Below are 22,098 nucleotides of genomic sequence, written 5' to 3' on the forward strand. Positions count from 1 at the left end.
ATTCTGGGCACCATGCTTTAAGGAAGATGCGGGCAAACTGGAAAGAGTCCAGAGGAGACCAATTGTTCAGAAAGCCTGGCCTATGAGGAAAGCCGGGTCAGGTATGTCAAGGGCCGGTACAAAGGGAATGAAGATCAGCTGTGCTCCATCCTCCCTGGAGGTAAGTAAAGGGCTTAATCTGCAGCCAGGGAGATGTAGGTTCAACATCAGGAAAAGCTTTCTAAGGGTAACAAAACTCTGGGACAGTGTCCAAGGTTGGTTGTGGAATCCCCATCACTGAAGGATTTGAAGAATGGGTTGGACCGACACCTGTCTGGGCTGGTCCATGTTTAATGGCCCTGCCTCAGTCCGGGGGTTTGGCTCAGACGGCCTCCAGCCTGACATTTCTAGGCACCTACAACTATAGAGGTGGGGAACAGAGAGCCTAAACGACTTGTCCGTGGTCAAGGAATTGAACCTTGGTTTCCCACAGCCCAAGTCCAAGCACTATCCATTGCTCCACCCTTCCTTCCCCAGCCCTCACTGCCTCTTCATCCCTCCTCCCCCAAGAACGGCACTCAGGAGTGGTTCTGTTTGTATGTTAGCACACAAGTGCCTGGTCACTTACATCCTCGCTGCTGTCGTCATCCTTGACCAGGTAGCCCTCATCGTAGATCTGCCCGCCCTGCTCGGCGTAGAAGCAGCTCTTGTCCAGCACTATGCCGCACTCCTGGCCTGTGGACACTTCCTCCACAAACCTCTTCTCCCAGCGGATTGCTTGCACCGTGGCCACTGGGCTCTCAAACACTGTTGCGGGGGGAGAGGCAGGTCAGTCCCAGCCTCTACACACAGTCAGACACACGTGTCCAGCAGCCACCTCTGGAGTGGATGCTCCAGTTTCAGACAAGAAGTGAGGAAAGAAAACTGCCAGTGGAAACTCCAGGGGGACACTTAACTGGAAAGGAAAGGCCACTGAGCTCATCAGCTCAGAGGGGCAGGGATGCCTCTCTGTGTTGGTACAGCACAGAGCACAAGGCTTGGATCCGTGAGCAGCGCACCGGCCAAGGTACCAGGGAAAGCCCAGATATGCGGCAGGAGTGAAAAAGAACCACTACAGTCCCTCTGGTCAGGCAGGGAGCAAATGAACTGGACAATCACTCTGGCTCCAAATGATTAGTAACTTCTCCTGCCAGGCGGTGGATTTGCTCCTCTGATTTGCACTACCCTCCACTGGCAGCAGCCAGCCCATGCGTGGTTCTCCCCTCTCCTTCCCCCTAAAGGCCATCAGCTGATCACCAGGCTGGGGGAAGGGGCAAGATGCAGGAAGACATAAAGGTGCCCTCGCTCAGCTGTATTGCAAGTCATGGCAGAGTCTGCAGACTAGCTTCCAGGCCTGACAACACAAGACCTGCAACGCAAGGCGGGGGGAGGGGAATCACGCAGAGAGCAGCACCACATACCGTAGGTACCACTAGGATCCGACGTGTAGTTGTATTTGGGCGAGTCGTCTGTCACCTCCAGTCCCCGGGTGCGGAGCTCATCAATAGCATAGATGTCTAGCATGAGGCGATCTTCCTCACCGGCTCCCTTGCCCTGAGACTTCAGCTGAGAATGGCAACAGGTGGAAGCGTTAGGAACAGGGAAAAGACCCCTCAGTACTGCCAAGGGGATCCCACTCTTGTGGATCGGCTGGTTGGGCTTTAGCAGCACATTTGGGGCTGGAGGCGACTGCAGCAGAATGGACACCAACATCCCGGACCAAGTTGAGTCTATGTTGTAGACCCACATCAATCACACCGATATTCACAACAAATCTGCCAACAAACCAAGGTGAGGGATGGCTCTGGTGGGTGGCAGGGATCCACCGTATGCCCCCCTGGAGCACTCTTTAAGGGCCTTAGGCGAGAGAGACTCTGAAGCAGGGTGACTGGCAGCACTTGGGCAGCAATCCCATCCTATCCACCCACTCTCTACTTAGCTTCTGCTAAAGGAAAGGGCTAGCGAGGGCTCTGCTCCTACCACAGCTGTTCTACAGCAATCTGGCTGCCCTGCAGAGCAGGCAAGCTGTGAGCGGCCCAGCTGTGCACGACTGGAGCGCTCCAAACCTGCTCAGTGGGTGGCATGAGGAACGTAGCTGGATTTTAGGGGGTATGTCTAAACAAGTGATTGGCGGTCCTCTTTGCCCCGGGCAGTGCCCATGCTGATCGCAATGACAGTGGAAGGCCACGGTTCAACAGCAGCTAGCTCAGCTGCATTCCAAGCATGCCTAGATCACACCACGCTGCCTGGAGCCGGACTACACCAGTGCTCCCACAAACTAAAACCATGGCCTCCTGGGTCATTCCTCAGGAGGCAGGAGCTCTGTTGGACTGGACACTGTAGAACTGAAGAGCTGGGTTTCTCCTTTCCCCCTTCATGCAGAGACAGGCTCTGGCATGACGACCCAGGTGGCTTCCCAGTCCCACAAACGCAGCACTACATGATACGAGTCCCAGAAACCACTTAGAGCAGCAGTTCTCACCCAGGGGGCCGGGAGCTAGTTTCAATGGGTCCCTGAACCAGGGCCCCCTGCAAGGCAAAAGCCCTGAGTGCAAGCACCCTGAGGCCCCACTCTTTCTGGCTAGGGTCTGGAATTTTTCTAGCATGTTGGAGTGCCTCAAAGTAGAGACCCTCTACCCAGAGATTGCTGTTGGCTACACTCTCACTGAAGAAGCCTTAGCCCAACCTAACGAAACACAGTCAGAGAGTCTGGGGCAGGTGCTCATCCAATGGCTGCACACTAGAGGGCAAAGTTTCTGAAGAACCTGTGAAGTGGCAAAGACAGAAGCCAGGGGAGACACTCGCCAGGGCAGATGCAAAGGCAGGTGTCCCACAGAAGCAGGAATCTCTGCATGGGATGTGCGGAGTCTCTGTGGACAACATGGGAGACTGATTGCTGTGTTCTTGGGAAAGAAGGAAGGAAAGCAACATCTGCACAGACCCCAGTGAGAGACAGCAGGGCTGGTTCTCATGCAACCTGCTTGCTTTGGGGAACCCAGCCTTCCCAAGAGGGTACTGGGGTAAAAGCTCCATGTGAGCTGGCAAGAAGCTATGCACCCTACTAGGAGAAGACGTGCCCAGTGCTCCACCATGCAAACAAGGCTGGACTCTCAGGGCCTGCCCTCCACCCAGACTTACTGTGCTTTGCCCCAGCCTGCCCTGGCAACATGGCCAGGGTGCTCAATGTCAGATCTCCTCAGAGACACTTTTGTAAAGGAGCGGTGTCCTTCCCTCAAGCCAATAACAAAGGAGTCCTCCCACAACAGTGCCCTCTGCCCACTCCTGGTAGTAGGGTCAATGCAAAAGGGCTTTACCTGAGCCATCTTCCGCTCTTCCTCGAAGCCTTCCATGTCCACACTGAGGCCCTTCTCCTCAGCAATTAGTCCAGTGAGATCCACAGGAAAGCCATAAGTGTCATACAGCAGCCAAGCAGTGTCCCCTTGAGAGGAGAAACAGATCAATCAGGTCTCCCTGAAAAAACCCACTACCCTCCTGCCAGAGAGCAAACCAGCTTCCAAAGAGACCAGGCCAGCTTGGCAAATGGGGAGGCCTGCAGTGGACCTTGGAGATGTGCATGGCTAACAGGCACTGGCAGTCAGGGGTGGCAGTCTGCAGGTGCATCTCAATCCAGGCTCTAGTGACCAGCTCTCCAGTAAGGGTGTGTCTAGACTACAGGGTTTTTTCGAAAAAAACTGTACCTGCATTTAGACTACCACCGTGTTCTGTCGACAGTAAATCGAAAGAACGCGTCAGTTTTGTCAATGGCGGTAAACTTCATTCTACGAGGAATAATGTCTTTCAAAAGTCATCTTTTGAAAAGAGGTGCTATTGCATGAAAACAGGGCTTTTTCGAAAGAGGGTCTTTCGAAAGAGGCTTGCAGTCTAGACGTAGCCTAAGAGATCACCACTCAACCAGAATAGGAACCATCAGACAGCCCAAGGACAGAACTTGCAGTCAGAGCTAAGGCAGCAACAGGTTGGTGCATGGGGAATTGTAGGGATAACATATTAATGTATTGAAAATGATTCCCCCAAATGGAAGTGACTCCCCATAATTTGTTCCCCACAACTTAAAGTGTTTAGATTTATTATTAATTCTTATTATTATTATTAGTTAAGATTGTTAAATGTTTAGATTTATTATTATTATTGCCCCTTTAGAATATAATGTATTAGGTCATGTAACTTAGAAATGTTAAGAATATAATCCTATGTAGCCAGAAACAGCCCCCCCTCTGTGTCCCAGGACATGCTCAAGCTTGTGCAAGGGGCTGCTTGAAATTGACATTGCAGAGATACATTGTAACAATGCACTGTCACCCCACTAACTCTGCTATGGGAGCCAAGCCCTGTAATTGACTAAGGGCATTGTTACATAATTGACGCCTGTTCTCTTTAAAACATTGTAACTTTACTCAGCACTCAGAGAATGTTTTAAGCAATACCACCCAGAAACTTTTGTAACTACAACTTTTATTATTATACAAAATACTGTATGGGAAACATTAATTAGGGAACGTATGTAAGAGAGAGAGAGTGCTTGGACGATGAATGAATGGTTGTGAGAGGTGCCAGCCTGAGAATACAGCAACAAAGGGCTGAAGAAGGCGTCAGGTGCCAGTGCAACCAAAAGGTGTCAAGTGGAGAAAACCAAGTACTGGAGATCCACCCAATGAGATCACTGACGAGCACCTGGCAGCCACCCTGGAGACATCAGCATGATGCAGCAATTTCCATAGACTGGCCTAGGAAGAAATTCCTATAAGAACTGGACTAAAAGACTATGGAATCAGAGTCCAAGGTTCTGCTGCCAGCCTACCAGGAGCTTGAGATGCGCATCTGATCAGGACTTCGCTCCCCACTCCCATCACTTGTGTACAGAGTACCTGGCAAGTATTCTGTCACAAGCAACTTCCAGGCTGGTAACTATAACAAATACACAGAACCTGAGCGAATGGATGAATGAATGTTTATATGTATAAGGGTGAAGTAGTTAAACAACGTTGTTTGCTTCTATCTTTTCTTTATTTTTTTATTATCTTTACAATAAATGTGGCTTTTTGCCTTATCCCCCTCATAAGATCCTGCTTGCTTTTATTGGTACAACAGAATGGCTGCTCTCACTGTGCAGAGGGTTTCCCATGCTAAATGCACAGGCAGCCCAGCCGAGCCCTGAAAGACTCCCAGATGGCAAATGCTGTTCACTGCAGGACACAGGATTCCCTGGAAGCCTCCTTCAGCATCAAAGGAGTTAAAACAAACCTTACCAGGGATCCTTTTACTGTCCCCCAAAGTCTGGATCTTCCTGTCCAGGATGCGGCGACCTCTGCTGAGGGTTTTCAGGAACTGAACCTCTTCTTCGTTGATAATATCCTTCACCATAGCTGGGTCCTTCTTTAGCTCAGGGAACGCGTCCCCCTGAGGACACAGAAATAGCAACTATTAAGAGCAGAGACCCGCATCAGGCAGGGGATCCTGCCATGCATGACCAAGGAGTCTCATGCAGTTACTGTGCAGCGAAGGGACCTACCAGTGACTGCACCACCACATCAACCAGAGAGGCGAAGAAGCCTTTGGGGGCACTGAGCTTCTCGTGGGAGTAGCGCACAGCCCGCCGCAGAATCCTTCTCAGCACATACCTGCGGGAACAGCACCAAGAGTGGGATCCTCACATGACATCCCCACCCCTCTCCCTCCTGCCAGTGGGACCCACCAGCAGCTAACCATGGGCAATACAAACACTGAGGACTCTTCCCTAGCTCCTGTCACCTAGCTTTGGAATCCACCACACAGCGTCTGTGGGTCGGAGATGAGGGGCGCTGGCAGAGCGCTGGGGGCGGGGAGCAGAACTAGAGCAGCAGAAGGGCTGTGTGTCAGGACTGAAGGGCATCAGCACAGCTGTGTGAGAGGAACATATGCAGGCTGCATCAGACCCAAGGTCCATCAGAGGAAGGTATAAAACCACATAGCAGCAGATGTGGGACAATCTGCCCCCAGATTAGGTCTCACACTGACCTCTGTTAGTTAGAAACTGGCTTGTACACCCAGCACCATAAGGTTTCATATCCCTTCCAGAAATGCTGTGATCAGTAATTATGAGAACTTAGACTGTTTTTGATAGCTGCAGAAGCAGGGCTTGACAAACGGCGGCGAAATCTACTCGCCAGCCCCGCACTGCGCAATGCAGGTCTTGCACATGTGCATGCACGCGCCGCCGGTGAACAGGGCGACCGGCTGAAATCTACTTGCCACGGGCAAGTAGAAACAGCAATTTATCAAGCCCTGTGCATAAGCATCCAATGCCTTTCTGACTCTTCCTAAATTACTAGCCTCGGACTTCCCATCAGTGAGCTCCACAGTCTAATTATGCATTGTGTAGAAAAGTATTTCCTTCTATTGGTTCTGAATTTCCCTTCTTTTAATTTTACTCCGTGTCCTCTTGTTCTTCATGTTTGAGAGAAACACCAGAATTTCTGGGCTCTATTTGCTCCAGAACAGTTCTTGTATCATCTGCCCTTTTATCTATCTCTTTGCTAAGATACCAAGCCCAGTTTTTCAATCATTTGTCACAAGAGTTTTTCCAGGCCACTGATCATTCTCATGACTCTTCTCTGAGCACACCCCAGTTCTGCAATAAGATGGTATGACTGGTGACAGACAAGGCCACACTTTTCATTTGTATCAAGGCATTTTAATACTTTCAGTGTCATTCTCCACCCCAGTCCTGACATCCTAAATCTAGTTGCTTTGATGCCAAGGTCTCTTTCTAGGGTTGATACCTCTAGTTTACCTCCTTTATTTTTATTTGGGACCTTTCTGACTAATCATCTGACCCCTAAAGGTTAACGCTGCTGTGTCACTTCTTGTAGCCTCCCCGTCCCTTGGACACTGTTAGAGTGGCTTCTTGAGCTGGTGCCTGCATGCCCATACAAAGCTGATCCAAGAACAGCCTTGCCTCTTGTGCCTTAGAACTCAATGTTCCAAGCAGCAGCCACTTAGTGTCAAGAAACTGTGGCTTTAAACTCGGCCCTATTTTGCCATGGGACCAGTCATGTTGCTAGTGGGAGTCTCCAATTACCACCATCTTGCTGCCCTGACCTCATTCCATCTCCTTTCCTTAACCCAGAGGCCTGAAGTACAGTCCTACTCATAGATTTACATTCTTGCAGCTTGGGAACTGTCCCCATGTGGAGCAGCTTCAGGTCAGCATTGGCTGAGGCACAGGCATGGGAAAGCAGAGCTGGAATAGCCAGGGCAGAGCTGCAGCTCAGGTCTGAGATGCACTGACAGCACTGTGTGGAAAGTTTGCAGTTACCCAAGCCACAATCAGCCCGGCTCCAAACACTGCCACTGAGCCATTCCAGCTTCCTCCCTGACAAGGAACCCAGTGCCTTGCATATGGAGGTGGCACAGAGGAGGGCTCTCCACATGCCCAAAGGAGTGAGAAGATCTCAGAGCCCCTGTTTTCCAGAACAGGAGGTCAATGGCTGTAACGTTCACATGCATCTAAGTGGTGGAATGTCAGTGTCATCAAGGCTGCACCGCAGCCTCTGCGCACACATGTAACCTTCCTGGTTCAGTAATGTATACTTGGGCCACCTGCATTCTTACCCTCTGCCCGTGTTGTCAGGTCTTCCTCCATCAGCGAGGGCCACGGTGATAGTTCGGGCGTGGTCTGCTAGGACTCGGTATGCCATGTCTATGCCATCTTCATCCTCCGCACCAACCTTCCCCGTGTACAGCCTGGCCCCAGTGCCCTTTGCAGAGAGAGGAGACGGTGAGTATGGAGAACCTGGCCGTTTTGTCTGACTATCGGGGGGGAGAGGGGAGACCACACACACAGTTAGCTACCTGAGTCTGCTCAGCAGCACAGCCTGGGGGACTGCTTCCAGAGCTGGCCTTGCTCAGGGCCAGTGGAGGCTGGGAATGTTATGGAAGCAGCAAACTCCTCACTGTCCCCCACCCTTTCAGATAAAGGCAAGTGTCTCTGGAAGGAGCCACGCTCAGCTCTCCCTGATCAGAAGGGCAGGTGCAAAGTGAAACTGATCAACTCCAGCAGTTGGAATGAGCCCAGGCCAGCAAAGAGTGATAGATGAAGAATCCAACACCACTTGGAGCGAGAGCTGGGGCAGGGGCCCAACTGATTTTCCTGTGTTGGGTCACACACTCCAGCCAGACATAGCCAATACAGCCAACAAGTCTGCAGTGCCCATTCTGTTTGCCATGCTCTTGCTGCTTTCAGGACCTGGCTTCTTCCTTCCCTGACAAAGCCAGTGTTCAGGGAAAGCCACCTGAAAGGCGACTTGCAAAGAGAAACTTGCCTGTGGACTTTTCTTTGTTCCTTTATGGTGGATAGAGATGGCCTGGGAAGGCTTTTCAGAAACAAGCACCCAAAATGCAGATTTTCTGCTTGTTTTTTAACACTGGAAATACTGATCCAGTCAAGTCATTTGCAAAAAGGACTCCATGGATTACTGGGGGACTGGTAGATGGCAATCAAACACCCAGTAAGTGAAAGCCTACTGACAGATGAGAGATGGGATTTTAAGTCAGTGAAATCCTGTGGTAACATCTATTCAATTCCAACCTTGGAGAAACATTCAGGAGAAAGGAGGTCTTTGTTGAGATTCAACACCCCCTAACAGCCCCCCACCCTCCGGGCCAAGACTGCTCACAATTCACATTTCAGAGTCTTCCAGCAAAATCAAGATGATCATGTGGGATATTCTGAGTAGGAAAAGCAAGCAGAAAAACTTGTTCAGAAACATCTTTTCGGGTTTTATTTATCCAACATAAAGAAACAAAAAGAGCCTGAATCCACCCTGTTCTGCTGTGCACCTGTCAGATACTGTCCCGCAAACAGGTGGATTCTCAAAGTCAAGCTACATACTCTTGCAGGCCTTGGAGCAGGGGGTTTCAAGGCAGGTGACTGGCTGCTGAAGTTTGGCTTTGGACCAGTTTCATCACCTAGATCCCTGCACTAGGTCCACCCATCTTTCCAGGTGAGAAGAGCTGGAGATGGCACCCTGCAGAGCACCAAGACTTCCCTCGGTATTTGGAGAAGTGGGGGCCCTCTTCCCCAAGATTCCCAAAGGAGGAATGTGCTGCTTCTGCAAAGTTCCCAGCCTCTGCTGACCCAGAGCATGATAAATGGAGCTCGGCTTGACCACAGAGTTGTGCCATCTTAACCCTACGATCAATACCATTTGTTTACATTGTAAATCCCTTTGTGAGGCTTCCTAGGGCCCTGCATGAGGATGGCAGCTATACAGAGGGGAGGGCAGAGTCTCCTACTTCCAAAGGCACCCAAACGGTGCATGGCCAGCACCCATCCCTGTGAGCTCCTGAAGCAGCAGCTACAGAACAGGCTAGTCTTCTATCCTTGTCAAGACACACATCTGCAGAGAAGTGTTTTTGGATTCATGACAGGTCGCTCTCACAGCCACTAGGATGTCACCATGGTCACCACCTCTGGGACAGCTTCCCTGGCTGCCGGTCCACCCACAAGACCATGCACAAGAGAGTACACAGAGGAATTCTGATCAGGTTCAAAGACTCAGGCACGGATCTATACCTTCTGGATGGCTTCAAAGTAGGGAATGAAGAGATCAGTGTCATAGTTGGACATCTTGTTTTGCAGCACCGACACCAGCCTTTCCAGACCCAACCCAGTATCAATGTTCTTCTTGGGAAGAGGCTTGAGGGTCCCGTCAGCCTCCCTGCCCAACACCAGGGAGAAAAAGTTGTTGACTGGGTTGCTGCAGGGAGCTTGAGATCTCTTCCCTCATCCCCACAAGACTTTCAATGATCCCATTGGGCTTACAAGGCAGGCACACACACGGGCCACTAGGAGCCTTATTAAGAGGGCAATTACCAAGACACTCAAGAGCAAACTAGAGTCAACGTAAATAAACCCTCCCCCCCTAGGAAAAGGGACTGCGTGTCTGCAGCCACAGATTAACCCGTGATGTGGGGGCTGCAGAACGGCCTTCCTTCCAGAGCTACAAGGAGGGATGGTGAGGAACCTCAACCCCGCTGATCAAGGACAATGATGGGAGACAGAGCAGAAGTCAGCCCAATGGGGAGTGGAGCCAAGTGTTCAGCCCAAAGGACTCTCACGAATTCCAGGCAACGGTCACAGCCTGTGAGCTTTCTGCTCTCACTGCTCCATAACAACAGCCCTTTCCTCTCAGTAGCAGGGCTCGGCTATTTGCTCCCATTGGCTGCTGGGGAGGATGGTTAACACACATGGGGTGCTGGGAGCTCAGTGTAGCTGCTGAGTGCGGAGGGTGACGAATGAGCAGTCTTATTAGGGTCCCCGCATGTCTGACGAGGAAAAGCCACGGGGGCACTAGTAAGGAGCGCCATAAGCGCTTCTAGAGGCAAGTCACAGGACATGGGTGTTACCTCCCACTGTGTGTGAACTACAACCTCCCTCTCCCTAGGTTTCACAGTTTGGCCATATTCCTCCCAACACCCACTGGGGCAGCTGCGGGGTTGGCGAGAACGATTCGCTCGCTCTGGAGAACAGAGGCTCCCAGGCCTACTGCCACTCGGTGCTACTGCTCTACAAGCTGGCTTTGCCTCAGAGCAGAGCTCTCATTCTCCCTCCAACAAGGAAAGCCTGGAGGCAGCAGGCTCTTGGCTCACCTGTTAAACTGTATGAACACCAGGTTCCAGATCTCCAAGACATTGGGGTCATCTTGATTGACGAGGTGCGAGGCATTCCGGCCCCCAATCCGGTCATAATGAATCTCACTGCAAGGCCCGCAGGGGCCTGTGTCCCCCATTTCCCAGAAGTTATCCTTCATGCTGCCAGGCAGGATCCTGCTCTCAGCCAATCTGTACCATGACAGTGCCCATTAAATCAGAGGTGAGAGCACAACACAACCCCGCTCCTCCCAGCTCAGGTGCAAACAAAGAAGCCAACTTTTGCCTGTTAAAACTCATGGAATGGGCTGGAAGAGTTCACAAGGGTTGTATTCGTGTAGTCGATTAATTGATTAACCAATAAGCAAAGCGTATAGGCTAACATTATCGACTACACCCATTCCCCCCGCTCCACTTTGCCAATGAATTTTTTAGCAGGCTAACCAGCAGCCTGGCTCAGTCCTGGCTTGCACCCAGTATGAGAGGTCAGACCCTCGCCCTGGACAGGTGCTGCTGCCACCCCCTGCTGCCGCCTCTGTATCAGAAGCTGCAGTGTGGGGTGGCAGGCAGCCAGTCCACAAGGTGGGCTGGTTTTTAAACTGACTCCCCTTGTGGACCAGTTCCTGCCTGGCACCCCATGCTGCCGCCGCAGAGACGCAGCAGCGTGGGGTGGCAGGGGACTCCCCAGGAGTGGGGCCAGAGCGCGCTGGCTGCCAGCCCCACCCTTTGGGACTAGAGAATAGTCAACTAACCGATAAGAATTCACAAGGTTAATCAACTATTCAATTAACCGCTATTTAACATCCCTAAAGCTCACAGGCTTTTGAGAGACAGGCCTGCTTTCTAACACCTACCAGTTGGACGTCCCATTCTAGCAGGGCCAAACAAAGACCACCTCAACTGACACATTCACAAGCAGCTTGTATCCTCTGGGGAGAGGCCTAGTGCACATCATATATTCTTAAAATGCCACCATGTCTTTCAGAACATGGAGTCATCCCTTTTTACATCTCTCTGTGCAAAGGCTGCAGCTAGACCACTGGACTTGGGGAGGTTCCAGGAGATTTCTCTTATGCAGAATGCCCAGGCTTTATCCAAACAAAGATACAGCAGGATGCACCTTTCAATGAGTCACCTCAACACCCTGGGCTCTGCCACCCCAAGAGCATGAGCTGTGATCTGCTGCCACAGTGAAAACCCAGCTATGTCCTCTGTTACCATTACAAAACATATGGGATTTGGGCCAAGTATGTGAAGGGGTCTAAGGTTAATTCTGCCACAGCACTGGCCATCACTTACTGCTGAGAGAATGTGCACGTCTTGAGTCTGTCCAGTAGCCCTGTGCTGTAGGAATCTTCAGGGATTCCTCCTTCACAGGTGCGCCTACAGAAGATCCCACTTTCTAACTGGGCAGGGAGTGTATAGTTAAAGTGGGTCAATATTTGACCTAGTTCAATCTAATCTCTCAGGCTCAGCTGCCGCTAGGAATCTAATCTGTGGCTACAGAACAAAGCAACAGATCCCAGCTCTTGTAAACAGAAGGAAACGAAATTAAAAATAATAATTAAATGGAAATCTACCCCGCCCCCCCCCCAATTTCCCCAGCCATTCCAAACACCCATTTGAAAAGACGGCCATTGCAGCATGCCCTGGAAATCAGCAGAACCAGACTATTTCAAAGCCAAGAGGAAATTAATCCCACAGTCACAGGCTCCTTGCGGAGAACACTGTCAGCAGCTCCCATGCTGGCAAGCCAAAGCAATTTGTCCTGGACTACTTTCACTGAGCACTACTGCAGCAGGATGGTGCAGGAATGCTCCGTCAAGCAGGCCCATCCCAGACCATTTAGGGCCTTACAACTCAAAGCCTACACCACCTTTACCTTCATCTGGAAACCATCAGGCAGCCACTGCAGAACACAGAGCATTAGGGCCATGTGCTCACTGGGAGATCCTGCACTTAAGCTCGAGACACACCTCAGCAGAGAGGTCAAAGATGGACTGGTGAGACCACAAGAAGCTTATTCTGCCTCAACCATGGCACGGGCAAACAAGGGACTCCAAGCCCCGAGACTGTCAGGCTTGCACCTATCACCAGCACTGGTTTTGTAAGAACCATTGTATTTTTAAATGCCTTACCCCAAATCCCGCCAGATCTGTTTGCACTCAAGGTCTGGCTCTAATCCGGCTGCCTCATTGCCACCAAAGTAAGTGACATAGAGTCTTTCAATGGGGATGCCGAACTCGTTGGTGAGAAGGTCCAGAGCCAGTTTACAAGCCAGTTCCTGAACCAGGAAAGACAAGATAAGTGAGGAAGAACAAATGGATTTTTTTAGCCATACAATACAGCCCCAAACCAGAGCAGGCAAGGACTGCAGGGACAGACCGTAATGCCTCAGAATAGACTTTGCACACAGTAAATGAAAGAGGAAGCACATGTAACACAGAACACATGAAAGATCTCCTCACTGACTCCACTTGCGGGCAAAAGAATGGAGGCCTAGCACATATACAGTGGATTGCCTGTCTCTCTAGGCCCACTGTGGATAATCCCTGGAGTTGCCAGCTCTGCGAAACACCAGCCCCTCAGAACCTGGTATGAGCTAGGCTCAGATTTTTAGATAACAAATAAGGTGAAGAACCTGACTAACAACAGCTGAAACAGGCAGGCCAACATTTGCAGGGGCCAGAAAGTTCCTTGGATGGCTTCATACAAGCAGCAAAATAAAATATATATTTAGCAGGTTCCATTGCGATTCTCTTTCCTCATTAAAACAACAATGGAACTAAAAATCAACCACATTGACACACACTATCATTTTTTAACATCCCCATTCAGGAAGTTCAGTAGCACAGTATTCACTCTTGAACTAAGCCAACTGCAAGATCACCACATCACACGTCCTCATTTTATGCTCATACATCCTCAGCAAGTGCTTTTCGCTAACTTCAGCTGGCATCCAGAACTTCTGCTGGAACCCTGCCTCCAAAGTTCTAGTGATAGAGATGTAGCCGTGTTAGTCTGGGGTAGCTGAAGCAAAATGCAGGACAATGTAGCACTTTAAAGACTAACAAGATGGTTTATTAGATGATGAGCTTTTGTGGGCCAGTCCCACTTCCTCAGATCAAATAGTGGAAGAAACTAGTCACAACCATATATACCAAAGGATACAATTGTTCATCTTTTTTTTTTTTAATTGTATCCTTTGGTATATATGGTTGTGACAATTTTCTTCCACTATTTGATCTGAGGAAGTGGGTCTGGCCCACGAAAGCTCATCACCTAATAAACCATCTTGTTAGTCTTTAAAGTGCTACATGGTCCTGCATTTTGCTCCAAAGTTCTACAGATTGCAGCCCGAGCCACTTACAAATGAAGGGCTGCAGAAAGATCATTGGAAAATGACTGTTCTGTGTGAAAGCCTGCTCAGACACTAGAAGCCTGAAACAAGGAATTGCTTTGCCTTTCTTAGCTTATTGGATTTAAATCCAATTGAAAACTGCTGGCTTATTTGTATTGATTTATTGAATCCCTGTTATAAGAATGACTGTTAGTCACACTACGGTAGTCCTAACACTGTGTTCAGGTAGTAGGCTGTAAGAGCTATACACGTACAGAGATGAAACAGACAAGAACACATTTCTACTGAGAGCTTTTCACATTTGAAGTGCTTTACAAATGTTAGCAAATTTATCCTCACAACATCCATGGGAGGCAGCTAGGGGCTTTTTCCATCCACAAGGGTTTCAAGTATTTTACTATCCAAATGCTCAGATGCAAAAATTAAGGAGACTGTATTTTTACTTTTTATCAATGACCCCACTGTTGTGAGGAAGTACACAGAATTTTTTGGGTTAGGCAACTGACTTGCGTGTCTTGCTACCATACTCAGGGTCTTCCTGACTGCCAGATTTGGGGTCTGGAAGGAATCTTCCTTCAGGTCAGACAGGCTGGCACTTTTGGGGCTTTTCATGTTCCTTCGTAGCATGGGGTACAGAGAGTTTGCCAGGATCATCTGGGCACAACCAACCTAATCAATTCCCTGCCATCACAGGGAACTTGGGCACTAGTAGCACCTCAGTCTCTCCCATTCTCTGCCTACAGTGCACAGCCATTAGCCTCCCAAAGACCGAAATGTTTTGTTTTAACTGGGGTCACCAGGTTCAACATAGAGGTGTTTGGATGAAGTGTAGTGGCCTAGATGATTTAATGGTCCCTTCTGGCCTTAAAGGTGATAAAAGCTCAGCTTAGGTTCCAGATTCCCTTTGCCCCTAGCTTACCTTGAAGTAATCTCCAAATGACCAGGAACCCAGCATCTCAAAGAAGGTGTGGTGGTAGACGTCTTTCCCCACATCATCCAGATCATTGTGTTTGCCCCCAGCTCGGATGCACTTTTGGGTATTGGCAGCTCTGGTCAGTTTAGCCATGGGATGGGATGGGTCCAGGGTATTGAGGAAGATGGGTTTGAACTGGGAGGAAACAGAAGCAGGATGATTGAAACACAAGAACCCACCCAGGCGGCGAGTATCCTGTGGGCTTAACGCATGTATTAGGAAATGCTGACGTTGTCACTCCACCAGCAGGGCGTCTTTCCCATCACTCCTACCCAGCCATGAGCAGTACTGCTGGACTCTGTGCCCAGAAGGAGGGCAGGTATGGCCCCACTCCTAATTCAACATCACCAGGGTTTTTCTAAACAGGATTGTTTGCTTGGTGCAACAGGACTGATCCAAAGCCTGCTAGAGTCTTTTCACCAACTACTTTGGGATCAGGCCCCTAGCGAGGGATTCAGAAGAATGAATGGAATGAGCAAAACGCTGCCTGTGCACAGATCTGAAGTGTCCAATGAGCCCTCTGACTGATGACAATCCCCTACAGAACAGAACGCAGCCTGCACCATTCCTCAAGGATTCCATATGGGGAGGCAGGCTTTAAACTAAGCAGGGCTTAGCAGAATCATTGTGGTGAAACGCTGCTCAGGGATGTGCTGATTTAGTACATTCCTCAGGTGCCATGGGCAGACTCCATTCTCAGCCGCCCCACCCCACTCTGGGCCCTCCAGTGAACACGGACATCTTAACTTGTGTGATCTCATCACAATCCTGGGAGCCCATAGCCAGGAGTGTGACAATGGAATCAATGGAGCAATTCAGGCCTGTTATATCTCACCAGACTGAATCTCAGTGTGATACTGGGGATGTAAAAAGTTAACCAGGAACCCGATAAGCACTTTATCGACATGCTTACTGGGGTAAACTGTTAATCGGTGGGAGGCTGCTCACTGTGCCATAGGATGCTCCAGACAGGTCAGAGCAGCCCTATGCCATGGCAGTATGGGCCCAACCACGCTGGAGCAACACCCCATCCACGGGGTGCACTGGGACCTGCTCAGCCCAGCCAAAACAGCTCCCCGCTTCTGATGGGTCTGGCCAGGCTGCAGCAGCTCTGTGCTGCAGGAATCACTGTTAAGAGGTTAAACAGTCTGTTTAACTGGTTAACTTTATAACTGGAATTTTACATCCCTAATAAATACTAGCCACATGGCTAAGCACACCTTCATTCTTTGCTCCTGCAGAAAGAACAAAACAAGTACCAAAGCTGTAACAGTCCTAGTGAGAGTCCTACCTGATTCATGCCAGCATTGGCAAAGAGCAGCGTAGGATCATCCAATGGGATAGTAGCAGATGAGTGCACATAGGTGTGCTGGTGCGCTTTGAAGAAGTCAATGAACTTCTGACGGATCTGCCTCGCTGAGAGTGTCTCTTCCATTTTGAGATCACCACGCAAAGCTGGCAAAAGAGAAGGGAATAGAAAGCAGACAGGTGAAGGATACATTCTACTCAGTTAATGGGACGATAACAAATAAGGATCCCAGGAAAGGGGCAAATGGGATGTAACTCACCCAATTCTTTTGCTTGGGTCTAATGAAAATTAGGTTAGAAATTAATATCTGAAAACCTAACTTGTTTTCAAAAGTGATGAGTTTCATTCTGCCATACTGAGCTAAAGGATCACAGATTCTTCAGCTTTTAAGGAAAAGTGAAAGTATCCTCACACTCCTAGCAGCATTCTACACCCCAAAATTATAAATTCTGCAAATGTTGTGTCAAAAATCACGTTTCAATTACTCTAGTAATACATTTCAAAATACCTGTCAGCAAGTATGTCTATTTTTACAGACACACAAAATTTCCACCAGAAGCAGAGAGTTAAAGAAACCCTTCTGATCCCCCCAAAGCACTGGCAGGGGGCAAGGCACCCACACCTCCTCCTCCAGATCCCAGCTGTGGCCCCCTCAGCCTAAATACTTGAACCCCCCAATTCCCAGCTGTGGGGACCTTCCCTCACTCACCTAGACACCTACTCTTTTCTTCCCCAGAACCTTGAGATCCAGAGGACAAAACAGCCTGATGCTTGACAGACTTGCATGGAATTCCCTGTGAGCTATTCTCTTCTTCCCTCAAGGTGTACTGGGAACTGCAGCTGCCTGCAACCCTCTAACTCCCACCTCCTTCCCCCAGCAGTGACTGTCTCAGCTGGGCTCTAGCATCCCTTAGTGGTGGAAAGCAGCAATGCAGGCCATTTTGGGGGTGGCAGGAAGAGATCCTGTGCACACATTAATGTCTGCAAAATTCTGCATTGCGCATTGGTGCACAATTTCCCCAGGAGTAATCCCCTGAAAATGTGTGTGGTGGATACCAAACAGTTAAGTTAGACTGAGCATGGCATACAACAGCTCTCTAGAAGGAGCCCTGAATCACAGACACAAAGGCCTGCAGTACTGAAGAGTCTATGCTGCAGCTCATGAATGCCAGCCAAGGATCACATTGCCTCCCAAACAGAACAGACAGAACATGAGTTTCAAGTAATCGTTGCTTGATTAGCTTTCATTAACATAAGCAGCTTTTTCCTTATATATACCTTTGCTTCTGGGAGAAATTGGAGAAGGTTCAGAGAAGAGCAACAAAAATGATTAAAGGTCTAGAGAACGTGAGCTATAGGGCAAGGCTGAAACAATTGGGTTTGTTTAGTTTGGAAAAGAGAAGACTGAGAGGGCACAGGATAGCAGTTTTCAGGTATCTAAAAGGGTGTCACAGGGAGATGGGGGGGGAATTGTTCTCCTTGGCCTCTGATGATAGAACAAGTAGCAATGGGGTTAAGCTGCAGCAAGGGAGCTTTAAGATCAGGGTGGTTAAACACTAGAATAAATTGCCTATGGAGGTTATGGAATCTCCATCACTGGAGATATTTAAGAGCAGGTTAGACAGACACCTGTCAGAGATTATATAGGCTATGCTTGGTCCTGCCATGAGGAGAGAGGACTGGACTTGATGATCTCTCGAGGTCCCTTCCAATTCAAGTATTCTATGATTCTGTAACTTCCACTCCAATGAAACAAAAAACAGGACTATGTAGCACTGTAAAGACTAACAAGCTGGTTTATTAGGTGATGAGCTTTCGTGGGCCAGACCCACTTCCTCAGATCAAATTGTGGAAGAAAATTGGCACGACCATATATATTATATATATATATATATATATAGTCCTTTGGCCTGACCATATATGCCAAAGGATATATGGTCGTGCCAATTTTCTTCCACTATTTGATCTGAGGAAGTGGGCCTGGCCCACGAAAACTCATCACCTAATAAACCATCTTGTTAGTCTTTACAGTGCTACATAGTCCTGTTTTTTGTTTCAGCTATACCAGACTAACACAGCTACATCTCTATTACTATTCTACTCCAATACAGCTGATGAAGTGGGTTTTACTCACAAAAGCTTATGTCCTAATAAATCTGTTAAGTCTCTAAGGGACTCCTTGTTGTTTTTGCAGATACAGACTAACATAACTACTCCTCTGAGATTACAAATCTGCAGTTAGGGCTGACAATATAGTAATTCACTTAGCAAGAAAAAATAGAACATGCTATTATAATTTAAAAAACCCTAAACACCAAGATGCGAGAATCAGAATCAAGAATCCTGCACAAATCATCACTATCCTGCAGCAACTTGGCAACCAGCCCCTCCCCAGCGAGCACTGGCTGCTTCCCACTGCCTCTCAAAATACAAGCAGACTGGGAAAATGTTGCGGTCCATGAAAGTGTGTATGGGAGGAGTGATAAGCAAGGTCTACTACAGCAGACAGAAGTAGGAAAGGGATCTAGATGGCTCTTTTCTAGTTGCTTTTCCAAAGCCACAGGAGCAGCAGCATGATTGTCAGTGCAACACCTTTAGACAGCCTACACCTATGTCAGTTCCATCATCCAGATCCACAAAAGCCATTAGGCACCTGGCTCCCACCAAAATCAATGGAAATGAGGTATCTACATATCCTAGATTAGAGGGTCTGAGTCTTCAAGTCCATTCTGGAACCCTCCACCAGAACTGAGAGAGAAAGAAGTGTCCTGTTTCACAAACAAAAGACTGAGCAGAGAATCTGCCTCTTCACCATGCAAGTCATTGGGACAGCTGCCTCCCTCTGAGCAAGAGAAGAGACTGGGGCTGCAAGGGAGGGGAAAAAGCAAAATTTAAAAACCACAAAATCATTTTTGAAGTGTACTAAAAACTCTACTGGCATTTTAGCTGTCAGGCCTTTTCCCTTTCTCCAAAGCAGGCATTTTGGCAAGAATCAGAATCATGCATCTGACGAAGTGGGTCTTTGCCCACGAAAGCTTATGCTCCAACACTTCGGTTAGTCTATAAGGTGCCACAGGACTCCTTGCCGCTTCTGCAGATTCAGACTAACATGGTTAGTCCCCCATGGTTACCCCTCTGATACTTGACATCTTGGTGACTTGGCCAAAGGTCACATGCAGTGCAGCTGAGCCAAGAATTGAAGCCAGGAGTTCCAACCACAGCATGTCCGGATGGAAAACAGGTTGTGTGTTTTTAAGCAGGGCTAGGATGGTGCAACAAGACTCCAAACCATTACACAGAGGGAACAGGCCCAAAGCACTGGACTGGCACTGGCTACAGTCGGAAGACAGGATTCCGAGCTGGACAGATCACTGGGCAGACCCAGTATGGCCATTATATTCTTACAAAATGTTCTGAAAACAGGCCCATGGGCCTGACACTGGGCGATCTGGTTTAAAACTGCACTCAGATCCATCTCCAGCATGTCATGGACACATTACCAGAGCCACACCATGCACAACCCTAATACATGCTCGCTGTATGCCAGGAGGGCCTCACACTCGCACTCCACAGCACAACTCCCACCCCGCCTCTCCTGCAGGGGGCAGCCCATTCCCACTCCACTGCACGACTCCCCCACCCCACCCCTCCTGCGTGGGGCTCCCCCATTCCCACTCCACTGCACGACAACCCCACCCCGCCTCTCCTGCGTGGGGCTCCCCCATTCCCACTCCACGACAACCCCACCCCGCCTCTCCTGCGTGGGGCTCCCCCATTCCCACTCCACTGCACGACTCCCCCACCCCACCCCTCCTGCGTGGGGCTCCCCCATTCCCACTCCACTGCACGATTCCCCCACCCCACCCCTCCTGCGTGGGGCTCCCCCATTCCCACTCCACTGCACGACAACCCCACCCCGCCTCTCCTGCGTGGGGCTCCCCCATTCCCACTCCACTGCACAACTCCCCCACCCCGCCTCTCCTGCATGGGGCTCCCCCATTCCCACTCCACTGCACGACTCCCCCGCCCCTCCTGCGTGGGGCTCCCCCATTCCCACTCCACGACTCCCCCGCCCCTCCTGCGTGGGGCTCCCCCATTCCCCCCCCACAGCACGACTCCCCCGCCCTGCCCCTCCTGTGTGGGGCTCCCCCATTCCCCCCCCACAGCACGACTCCCCCCCCCGCCCCTCCTGCGTGGGACTCCCCCATTCCCCCCCCACAGCACGACTCCCCCGCCCCGCCCCTCCTGCGTGGGGCTCCCCCATTCCCCCCCCCACAGCATGACTCCCCCCCGCCCCTCCTGCGTGGGGCTCCCCCATTCCCCCCCCCCCACAGCACGCCCCCCCCCCCGCCCTGCCCCTCCTGCGTGGGGCTCCCCCATTCCCCCCCACAGCACGACTCCTGCGTGGGGCTCCCCCATTCCCCCCCCACAGCACGACTCCTGCGTGGGGCTCCCCCATTCCCCCCACAGCACGACTCCCCCGCCCCTCCTGCGTGGGGCTCCCCCATTCCCCCCCCACAGCACGACCCCCCCCCCGCCCCTCCTGCGTGGGGCTCCCCCATTCCCCCCCCCCACAGCACGACTCCCCCGCCCCGCCCCTCCTGCGTGGGGCTCCCCCATTCCCCCCACAGCACGACTCCCCCGCCCCGCCCCTCCTGCGTGGGGCTCCCCCATTCCCCCCACAGCACGACTCCCCCCCCCCCCCACTCCCCCCCCGCCCCTCCTGCGTGGGGCTCCCCCATTCCCCCCCCACAGCACGACTCCCCCCCCCGCCCCTCCTGCGTGGGGCTCCCCCCCCCCCCCCCACAGCACGACTCCCCCCCCCCGCCCCTCCTGCGTGGGGCTCCCCCATACCCCCCCCACAGCACGACTCCCCCCCCCGCCCCTCCTGCGTGGGGCTCCCCCCCCCCCCCAGCCGACTCCTGCGTGGGGCTCCCCCATTCCCCCCCCACAGCACGACTCCCCCCCCCCCCCCCCCACAGCACTCCCCCCCCCCGCCCCTCCTGCGTGGGGCTCCCCCATTCCCCCCCACAGCACGACTCCTGCGTGGGGCTCCCCCATTCCCCCCCACAGCACGACTCCTGCGTGGGGCCCCCCCATTCCCCCCCCAGCACGACTCCTGCGTGGGGCTCCCCCATTCCCCCCCCACAGCACGACTCCCCCCCCGCCCCTCCTGCGTGGGGCTCCCCCATTCCCCCCCCACAGCACGACTCCCCAGCCCCGCCCCTCCTGCGTGGGGCTCCCCCCCCCCCCCCCCACAGCACGACTCCCCCCCCCCGCCCCTCCTGCGTGGGGCTCCCCCATTCCCCCCCCACAGCACGACTCCCCCGCCCCAGGGCATGCCGGGAGAGATGGGGGAATGCGGCACGAGGCGGCTCAGTACCCCCCCCCCCTCTGCTGGCCGTTACCTCTCCGGCGCACCGCCACCTGCCGCGACCTTACGCCTCGCGGCGCGCAACCTAACCCCGGCAACTTCCGCCCCGCCCCACGCCAGGCGGCCGGCTGCTGATTGGTCAACGCCTCTGGCCGTCACCGCGCGGCGCGGAGGCGGCTCGCATGTGACGTCAGGCGGCAGGGCCGTGAGGCGGCTGATGCAACGGCCTGTCGGGGAGGGCGGGGCTCGCCGCCGCCATCTTAGCTCCGCCCGGGGCGGGGCGGGGCGGTCGTTGTCCTCTCCCCGGGGTTTGCGGCGCCCCCTTGGCTACAAGGCCACAGTGTGACTCACCCCCCGGAGCCCCAGGGCCTGTCTGCGGGGCGGGGGCTGAGCCCGGTGCCAGCCCGGGACCC

General features: G+C 51.7%; 1 protein-coding gene across 1 annotated transcript in view; it reads right to left on the reverse strand.

Annotated features, from left to right (window-relative positions):
* AARS1 (alanyl-tRNA synthetase 1) overlaps positions 1-21,879 on the reverse strand; it is a 30,598-nt gene extending 8,719 nt beyond the window's left edge. Inside the window, exons 1-12 of the mRNA XM_075940621.2 lie at positions 21,720-21,879; positions 16,294-16,457; positions 14,949-15,137; positions 12,807-12,952; positions 10,669-10,860; positions 9,593-9,737; positions 7,630-7,775; positions 5,549-5,657; positions 5,286-5,436; positions 3,333-3,457; positions 1,440-1,584; positions 608-786 (exon numbers count right to left, since the gene is read on the reverse strand). Coding sequence (XP_075796736.2) covers positions 608-786; positions 1,440-1,584; positions 3,333-3,457; positions 5,286-5,436; positions 5,549-5,657; positions 7,630-7,775; positions 9,593-9,737; positions 10,669-10,860; positions 12,807-12,952; positions 14,949-15,137; positions 16,294-16,437 — 1,671 coding nt within the window. The 5' untranslated portion in view covers positions 16,438-16,457; positions 21,720-21,879. The remainder of the gene's footprint in view (positions 1-607; positions 787-1,439; positions 1,585-3,332; positions 3,458-5,285; positions 5,437-5,548; positions 5,658-7,629; positions 7,776-9,592; positions 9,738-10,668; positions 10,861-12,806; positions 12,953-14,948; positions 15,138-16,293; positions 16,458-21,719) is intronic.
* Positions 21,880-22,098: the final 219 nt, after the last annotated feature.

Source organism: Pelodiscus sinensis, chromosome 12 (assembly GCF_052426305.1).
Source record: "Pelodiscus sinensis isolate ZL-2025 chromosome 12, ASM5242630v1, whole genome shotgun sequence".
Taxonomy (NCBI): Eukaryota; Metazoa; Chordata; order Testudines; family Trionychidae; genus Pelodiscus; species Pelodiscus sinensis.